This window comes from Cyprinodon variegatus, unplaced genomic scaffold (genome assembly GCF_000732505.1).
Source record: "Cyprinodon variegatus isolate N-32 unplaced genomic scaffold, C_variegatus-1.0 Scaffold106, whole genome shotgun sequence".
NCBI classification, from domain to species: domain Eukaryota; kingdom Metazoa; phylum Chordata; class Actinopteri; order Cyprinodontiformes; family Cyprinodontidae; genus Cyprinodon; species Cyprinodon variegatus.
This window is the reverse complement of record NW_015150559.1, coordinates 1349538-1359261: the sequence shown is the minus strand read 5'-3', so window position 1 is coordinate 1359261 and position 9724 is coordinate 1349538. Positions and strand designations below refer to the sequence as shown.

The following is a 9724-nucleotide window of genomic DNA, read 5'->3' as shown; positions in this document are numbered from 1 at the left end:
GGATGGATGGATGGATGGATGGATGGATGGATGGATGAGTGGGTGGGTGCATAAATGGATGAGTGGGTGAGTGGATGCATGGATGGATGGTTGGATGGTTTGATGGTTAGACAGATGGGTGGATGGGTGGATCGATGGATCACTGGGTTAGTGATGAGTGGATGGAAGGATGAGTGTTTGGGTGGGTTTCTGGATGGATGGATGGATGGATAGGTGAAAGGATGGATGGGTGGATGGAGTGATGGATCGATGGTATGATGTGAGAATGGATGGGTGAGTAGGTGGGTGGATGGGTGGGTGAATGAACAAGTAGGTGGATGAGGGGATGGATGAGTGGGTGGATGGTTGGATAGATGGCTGGATGGGTGGTTGGATGGATGGGTAAATGTGTGGACGGATGAGTGATTTGGTGGTTGGGTCCATGGATGGATTGACGATGAATGGGTGGATGGATGGATGAAAGGGTGGATGGATGAGTGGGTTGGTGGATGAATGGGTGCGTGGGTGGATGAATTGATGGGTGGATGAATGGGAGGATGGATGAGTAAGTGGGTGGGTGGATAGATGGATGGTTTGATGTATGGATTGGTGGATGATGGATAAATAGATGGATGGGTTAATGGTTGTACCGATGGATGGGTGGATGGATTGATTTATTGATGGATGAGTGGGTGAGTGGATAGATAAAAGAATGGATGGATGGATGTCAAATAGTGCTGCTAAGCATTCTTGCTGTGACTTTAAAAAATGAATTATTTAATGTTATGATTTATTATCTCTTTATTTATGTTCCAGTAAACAGTTTTATGGCCTCAGTTATTTCAAAAACGATCTTTGCTGAAGTCAGCACTTCAGATGTATGGCATTCTAAGAAAAGCATGTTATGTTAGTCAGGCTTAATTCCCCTTTATACCTCCCATCCATGGCTAAAGTCTTTGATAACTATGGAGTTCCACTTACACAGCGGTAAATTAGGTCGGATGTATTGTCCTTTGCTGGCCATCCTGACCTACTTCTGTCTGTGCCGCTGTGCTGTACTAACTCTGCCAAAAATGACAACACAGTTTTGAGCTGCTCTTTCTGTTGTAAGCGGCCGTGTTTGCAGAGAGGTAACTGAAGCGGGTGGGTCAGTTGTTCTTGCCTCCAGGGCTCTTTTGTGACCATTAAGCCTTTGTCATTAGTGGGTTGTTTTCTTTGCAGCCACATCTTTCTCTAGAGTAGCAGGCTGTTTGCTGCTCTGTTGTTTGTACTTTATGCTGCAGTAAGTCTGACAAAAGAAATGTTCTCATGTCTGATCAGCTCAGCGACAGCAACTGTGGATCAACTGTACGCCACAAGTGAGCAAACAAATTGGAGACTTTGAGCTGTGATGGATTAAACTATTCTAAGCATGCTTGTATCTACCAGCAAATAAACCTGTGGTTTGATTATTGGTGACTCATCCTTATACTGATTTGCTGAACATTTACCACAGTAAGTGTTATTAACACCCTCTGCTATTTGTTAATTCATTTTTATCACTGTGTTTTGGCTGTGATTAAAGTTTCAAAAAGATTAAAGATTCAGAGCTCTTAAATAAATCTTATCATGTAGATTTAGATAAAGCATTGCTTTCCTTTTGCCTGCAGTAGTCAAAAACTTTTTCCTTATTGAATCTTGCATCTCTTCATATGACAGTTATTTTAACTGTCCATGAAGACATTTTAAAACATATATCATACTTTTCCAGAACCAATGTTTAGTTTTGTCTCTTTTTTTCTTCTTTGTGCCCTCTGTGTTTTATTTAAGTGGTGACACACTGGTGCCAGCTCGTGAATCCAGGTCTGACGTCAGCACTGACATTCAAGCATTGACTGCAAACCAAGAGCTTCTGCAGGAAGACAGGATTCTAACAGATGAAGGCAGCGTGCTGTCTGACCACACCGACCTGGTGCCAGAGGGACAGGCACAAGATGCACCGCTTCAAAACATGCAGGGGGGATATTTTCAAACAGAGCTTACCATGCAACGGTGAATTTTTAAAGGAATAAAGATGACTGCATTTTTAACCCAGCCCCCCGCATGATTATGCTTTAAAAAGATCTGCCCAGTCAGTTAACCTTATTTGCCTCTTATCAGCAGTGGATCTTTGCAGAAACCCCAGCCTAACACTGAATCAAAGCTGAAACAAGAGGAAGACATAGAAAGGAGCTCTGTGTTTGATACAGACAGCTTTCCTGGGGTACGCACAGATTGTTCTACTATTCTCTATCTAAACCCACTCAGCAGTGCTAGGTATTCTTGCAGTAGTAACAGTAACCTACAGAAAACTCCAACACTATTACATTATATAGTTGTTAATTATACTTTAAATGACAAAAATGTTACACACTAAAGGTGAAAAGATATGGATACATTTTTTTTTTCAGGTTTCTGCCCACACAGGACAGACTTTTCCTAATTTAGACGGCTGCACATCGGATGAATCACCGAGCAAAGTCCAAAATCAGAGTCAGCTTACAGAGTGGTGAGAAGTTCCAACATTACTATATAAACAAAACAATAAATATAATTTTACCTCCAGCTCCAGTTAGTTGGACGTAAATTATTTTACAGACCATTTTGTATTATTTTTTTCAATGATATTTAAATTGGTTTTATTGGGGTTCTTAATGGTTTTATTGAGGTTCTAAAGTGAAATACCTTTATTATTTCTAGTAGTATAGTTCCATTTAGATCTTAGATACTACAGCTGTTTTACCGCCTCTCCACACCTGCTTTCCTTCCTCTTTTCTCAGGTCATAGCTGAGCCCTGTAGTCACTGCAAAAGTAGGTTACCAGAGTACAGTGCTGCTTACAGTCATGGTTTTGTTATGATTCTAGTCGAACTAACACTGACATGCTGCAGGGCTTCACAGGGATTGAACCGTCTAACTAAGTTAGATCAGTTTAACGTGCCGAGACACTGAGTTTTTGTTCGTGTTGTCTGCACAGAACGCCTCAGTGCACGCTTAACAAGCAGACCCGGGTATCTCTCCACGAGGACATGCCATCTCAGCTATGCCTCATGTGTTTGAGGCGTAAACAAGACGTAATTTTAATACCAGTGTCATATGACCTCCTTACTTCTGATCTAAAAACATCCCTGTTTTGCCCTGGTTATAAGCAGGTCCAATAAATTATCGACTGAAATATGGAGTGCTCACAGTGTTTGTTTATAAAGTTACACGGACTGTAGCCAGAGTTAGAATGAGAGCTGGTGCACAAGCTGCCTGCTATTTTTACTGCTACATAATCAGATTTTATTGATCAGTTTTTCATTGTCAGTTCATTATGCTTGTTTTTTTTTTTTCCAGCCTACCGCACATCAAATACAAGACAGGAGATGAAGGGGCCATGTCTCACTACAAGGTAAACTAGCCTCTCTGCAAACAAGTGGCTGTAATCTGGAAAAATATATATTTCAATGATGTTGTCTTATAATTCCTGAGATAAGATTATTTATTTATTTAAGACAAACCCTTCAGTTTTTTCTGTAATGTTTATATTGAAATAGGGGGTTGGTCCTACCTCCAGCAAATCGGTAACCGACAGATTCAATATGTCAATCATAAAAGTCTTAAGAAGAGGAATTTTCCTCTTCTTTTTTCTTTGAAAGACTTGTGAATCGGAGACACCTGTGGCCACTTCACGTGTTCCTCTTTCCACAAGTGGAGGACGAACGAGAAGAACGCCCTGTTCTTCCATCAGTGTTAAATTTATTTCAGGGGTATGGAGACGAAAAGAACCAGTGGAGCAAAGGGAATGTGCTGTAGTGTTTATGGATAGTAGTTCGTTGAGATCGTTTGGTTCACACCCATGAAAGGCCCAGTGGGTGAAGAGAAAAATCCGGTATTTAATCCAAACAGAAATGAGAGGCCATAAATGAGAATACAGCTTTTGGGTGCTTGGGCCATATTTTCCTGTTTGAATAATCCAGCATTGAATAGCTAAATGCATAGATGAGTTTTACGGCATCTGACTTAATGAGGAATGGATGAAGTTGTTCCGATGATAGAAAAGTTTTCCACTCTATTTATGTATTATTCCTCTTTATTCCTCTTTTCAGAATGATATAATTTACTAATTTACTTTGTTTTCTTATCTCTTTGGACCTTTTATAGACCTGGGCATGGTGCACTGCAAAAATTATCTTGAAATGGGTAAAAATGTCTTAAATCAAGTGTATTTACCCTTAATTTGAGCAGGTTAATAAGATGATCCACCATTGGAATTAGAATATTTACCCTTAAAATAAAATAGTTAGATAATATGCACTTAAAATGAGACAATGCAATTGTTTTATTCTTATTTTAAATGTAAATTGTCTTGCTCCATTGGCAAAGTATCTCCCTTTCCTCCTCAATTCAAGAAAAAATAATTTCTTATAAGAAGAAATAAGAATTTCTTAGTTAGATTTATATATATATTTTCTTCAGTGTGTGTTTCTTTTCAAGACTTTTTGGCCCACTTCTAGTCGTCAGTTAACTTCTATTCAGTCTAATTCTAGATTGTTAAGGTAATAAAATCCAAGTATTAAAGGTGAAACTTAAACTGGGGGTTTTGGAGTTATATCTTATCAGCACCAGGTTGGTTTGATAAAGTTATTTTTGGAAAGCTCTTATTTTTACTTTTGGTCTGATTAAGTCTGCCGGATTTCAATATAATTGTATAGTTATCCAAAACATTTCAATGTGACGAAAAAAAAAAACGGAACAAATCTGTGAGGAGGAAATACTTATTTTTATAACGCTTTATCTCTTCCTTCAGAGGAGCAAAGGAGAAAGATGTCGTGCTATCTCTGACACGCATAATGATTGCAGAGGCACCAACATCAGCGATGACGTAAGTTCTCCTTCTTTATAGTCTTTTTTTTTTTTTTTTGTCTTGATTTTTAAAAGAAGGATTATCTAGGTCAGGTGATACCTGGAGTTATCTTTTAGACTCTCCTGTGTGTGTGTATGTTTGTGTCTTCCTGCCTGTAGGTGTTTATCTCCTGTAATAATAGCCTCACTTACTGCCCTCCCTTCCATCCTTCCACCTCCTCTTTCTGACGCACAAGCCTGTTTTTTTTTGTTTTTTTTATGAATGAGCTGCTGGGGAGGATGATTGAGAGGAACATCAGCCTATATCTGCTGCCACCGCTGGTGATGTTTAGAGCAATGGCGGACCACCTGACGTATGTTCTCCTAAATGACAATAAAGCTGGTTCTTTACAGGTCTTTTTCTTAAATGTGAAATACAGAGTCAGAATTCACCAACCTTCCTAGCAAACAGTTATGTGACTCCCTGCATCTCCATTCCATTGACTCCTTAACCCAGCCGGACAATGTTGCTGTGGTAACGCCTCGTCATATACAGTACCTCTCTCCTCTCCTGCGCAAGCACCCACACAGCACGCAGCAACACAAGCGATATCCTCACAGCCATCCGTGCACTATGAATAATCCATGTGGAGGCTGCTCGAGTGCAGAGGTGTTGGGAATGCCGGCTGAAAGGATTTAAAGATTCTCAAGAGGGACTCAGAGACACAAACACGTGAAAAAGGAGGTGTAGTTATGATGCTGGTGGAATTAAGATGCGTTGCTGGATGCTGGTGGACTTCAGGAATCTGACTTTCTCGTTCAGACCACTTCGTATTTGACTGCAACTGTCAGACTTTTGGGAGCAGCGCAGGAGATTCTTAAGGTGTTTTTCCTAAATCTCCCTTAAGAGCTGCTTTCTCCCCTTTTTTACCGGCATTTCGCTCATCAGCTCACCTGTCTCGAAAGTCTCCCTCCAACCACAGTCCAGTCGGAGGACAGGGTTTGTTTCCAAAGATTTCCCAAAATTCCCAGGGAAAGATGTGAATCCTAAAAGACCGGCTTTCTCTCAGCTAAACTGAGCTTCTTCCCAACCTCTTCTGTCATTTTCAGTCTGCGCCTTGAGAACATGTTTTGCTTCTGTTTCCAGAGTCCTTCCCTTAAGCTCCAAGCCCTGGAGGCTGACTCAAGACCCTCATCAGACTCATTAGAGCCCCAAGCTCAGGATGATACGCCTGCTTGGAAGCAGCCTCTTTCCTCTGGAGCGCAACATTCGATGCAAACGCTGCCTTTGTCACCGTCTCAGCATCAGCAAACAGTTGGTTCATCACAAGCAGGTGAGACAGAATCAGGGAAGCAATATTAATGCAGCAGAACATTGCAAATGAATTATTTGGACTTTCAGGAAAAATTCATAGTGAGAAATGTGAATGCAACCAAAAAATTTTTTATACTTTATCCACTAAAAGTGTGCTTCCAGTTTACAGTAGCATAATTTTAGAGACACATTAATTAGTCATTTAAAGACATGAGTTCTTCCTCCAATCTCTACAATCATTGATCAGCAAGTCAAGTAAGAAAAACCTGATCTTTTTCCCCAACATGCTTTTGATGCATCAAAACTCTTTTAATTTTAGACTATGAAAACATTAGCTAACAGAAATCTAACAACAAAGGTTAGACAAAAATATTTCCACACATAAATGGTAATAATTATGCATTTGGTTCTTTTTACCACTACAAGTATGCAATAAGCTGCAGATCATGGTTCTTGTGTGTTTTAGTTATGAAAAAAATAAAAATGCAAATTAGTCCATATCAGATTTAAAAGAAAATGGTGTCAACCTGGAGCGGTGATTCGCAACAATTGTTTTGCCTTACATTGAGGTGTGAATCTATTTAAAAACACTTAACAAAATAATGATGAGCTGACAACGGCATGTAGCACAAACCTGTTGTTGCTGCTCATCCAGATTTTTATTGTATAACTCTAAAACTCTGCATCCATCTACTGACCCTTTTTCTTTTTGGAGTTGTGCACATCAATTCCCTTCTATTGCATCTATTATTAACCATACATGCTTGACATAACTAATTTATTTCCTACAGCCAAAAAAGAACAAAAACTGTATTTGAAGCATAATTGATTCAGTTGATAAGAAGGATTTCCATTGTTTTGTTTATTTGTTTGTAATCTTTATATTTGCTGTTTGGAACCAGGTCTCAAACCTTCCAGACATGAACCTTATTCCTCCTACCATCTGTCACCCATCTCCATCTTTTCCAGAGTCCAGCTCCATTCCTTCCCCTGCCACTATTTCAGAAGGACATCCAGGAGAGGACAGCTTGTCGAATCCACTGCACTCAACTGAACTGAACTCCAGCCTGCTGTTATCTCGTTTCACTCCTGGTGATTGCCCGGTTCCCTCGCCGCGCTGTCCGAGTCTCAGCCACAGCCTACGCTACAACCTGGACCCTGAGACAGCACCGTCACCACCCTGCTCACAGCACATACGCATGTGAGATGAGTTAGATGACTAATTTCACAGCTAGAACACTTATGTCATGTTTTCTCTCTAATTACTCTGCAAAGCAAACAGTTTCTGTTTTAACAGCAGACTAATGGGCATTTCCTCCTCCAGGGCTCGCTGCAGTTTCCCTGCAGAGCAAGAAGAAAATTCTGTGTCCATCTCATTGCTTAACAGACACATTCATACTCTCAGAAAGAAGATCCGGCGATTTGAGGAGCATTTTGAACAGGAGAGGCATTACAAGGTACCACTGGATTTAGAAATGTTTATGTGAGACATTTGTTACAATGGTCTGTCTTTTATATCACAAATTGCTCTTCATTTAAGTTAAATCTTGAAGTTGATGCTAGTAATGCCAATGAAGGATGCAAAGCCAGGGTTTCTACACTGTCTACAGTAGTCTGGAAAAGTTAGATTCATTTCAGATATAGATTAGTGTGGAAAATAAGATAAAATTTACTATACAAAAAATGTTTTATACTCTGAACTTTTTAGGTGATTAAAAAAAACTCATAAGATGTAGTAAAAATTTTGGATTACTTTGATTTATACGTAAATATTTTAATCTATGGCTTGATGCATCATATTGTTACCTCTCAGGATTAGGGTTTTTCACTTGCTAAATTTTATTTATTACAAATATAAATATTACCAGGCTTGAATAACTGCTTCAACAATTTTTGTTTGTGGGACTGAAATAAACCAGCTTAATTCTAATCGAGGTGCCAAAAGCTGTGAAATTGATTCAATCCCACTTGGATAAGCAGAAGAACTATTGTTTCATTTCATGATTTGTTGAACCAACAGATGTCGAAACAGTTAAATGTAATACCTTGTTCTTTTTTTTTCTTTTTTAAAACGAAGAAAAGTCTAGAGAATTGATTCTGAAAAAACGTAGAAGTTCACTTAAAAAGTAAACTGATTAGATTTAGGCTAAATTAGAAAACTGATAGCTTGTTAAGCAAGTCAACAACACACCTGCTCTGCTGTTGATAATTAGATTGTTCTTGCTTTCAGCCAGCCCAAAATGATAAGACCTCTCATCCAGAAATGGCCAAACTGATGAAGGAGCTCATCAGGAGCCGCAAGCAGCTGAAAGGTCAGTTATTAACCATGAATATTCACTTTTACTCCCACAGTTACAGTAGCAGGGATATTTTAACCTAAAAGCTGAATTATTGGCAGGGATATATTTATTATTTATGCAGATGAGTCAATTAATCAAAGTTGGACTAAATCTGAGCTCAATAGATGTACCTGGAAGCTGGTTTGTAATTTCAGGTATGCATACATATACTAGTACTCATACTACTTAAGGACTGGTTAAAAAAACAATGAAAAATATGACTTTTGTTGTAAGGATTTAAAATACAAAGTTAATTAACTTTTAATAAAAAATCAGAGATGTTATAAAACGCTAGCCTGGCCAGCGAGACTGACATACACTGAATGCAAGCACGACCATTGAGTGTGATTTCAAAGGCAGGAGCAGGGCAGGACTAACAGTGTCAAAAGAAACAGGTTATTCAATTAAATTAAAAACAAAACAAAAAACTCTTACAGCAGCCAGTTGATGGAATTTCAAATACACATTGAGCCCATTTGGGACATAATAAATAGCCTAATTAAAAAATTTCTAAATTGTGGCTGCAGTCTTGACTGTTATGGTTACAGAAAAGGGATGTTGCATTACTGTGATTGATCTGATGTGTTTTAGACAGGAGAAACTGAGCATTAGCAGAATGACCCTCGCCTCGTGTCAGTCTGGCTAATGTAATACATGATACCTGTCTATGTGTCAGAAAGGGGGGGGGGGTCCCCTTCAAAGGTCCCTTTCCCTCCAACTATCCCCCTTGCAGAGACATAGACAGGTATCAGGTATTGCAGGGTAACAAAGAACCCAAATGACTCCCCATTCCTCAGAGGCGAACACATTCGTCCAGTCCAATTTGCATGTTTTCTAAGCCAAAATAAGGCTTTATTTTTGGTGCACTCTATAAAGCTTCAAATTCAATGCTATTTCTGATATTTTGAATTGAAAAAAGCTTCCTGGATTGGGAAGTGGAACGTCTTCAAACTTGGAAACAAAGTCCAGGGAATTGTTTTTTTTTCTTCACTTTTTTGGAATGACTATGACCTGGATGACTTAGAATCTTCACTACTAAATGGAGAAGTAAAGTTGTAAAACAAAGTAAAAGAAAATGCAATTTCCAAAAGGATTGGAAAATTCAAGGTGAAAAAATTGAATAAGGAATAAAATTTTTAAATCTGTTATTAAAAAGATTTTTTTATAATCAGATTATTTTAAAATATACATTTAGAAATAGGAGTTGAACATATATATATATATTTATATTTATATATATATATATA

The 9724-nt window shown here is 38.7% G+C and overlaps 1 protein-coding gene across 3 annotated transcripts in view; it reads left to right on the top strand.

Annotated features, from left to right (window-relative positions):
• fam13c (family with sequence similarity 13 member C) overlaps positions 1–9724 on the top strand; it is an 18294-nt gene that overhangs the window by 5042 nt on the left and 3528 nt on the right. For 2 of the 3 annotated variants that reach the window (XM_015374616.1, XM_015374615.1), the window contains exons 7-15: positions 1789–2010; positions 2119–2221; positions 2409–2506; positions 3336–3390; positions 4789–4863; positions 5971–6157; positions 7108–7339; positions 7463–7595; positions 8369–8450. In XM_015374616.1, the coding sequence (XP_015230102.1) occupies positions 1789–2010; positions 2119–2221; positions 2409–2506; positions 3336–3390; positions 4789–4863; positions 5971–6157; positions 7108–7339; positions 7463–7595; positions 8369–8450 (1187 nt within the window). The remainder of the gene's footprint in view (positions 1–1788; positions 2011–2118; positions 2222–2408; positions 2507–3335; positions 3391–4788; positions 4864–5970; positions 6158–7107; positions 7340–7462; positions 7596–8368; positions 8451–9724) is intronic. The other variant, XM_015374618.1, reaches the window with a different exon arrangement.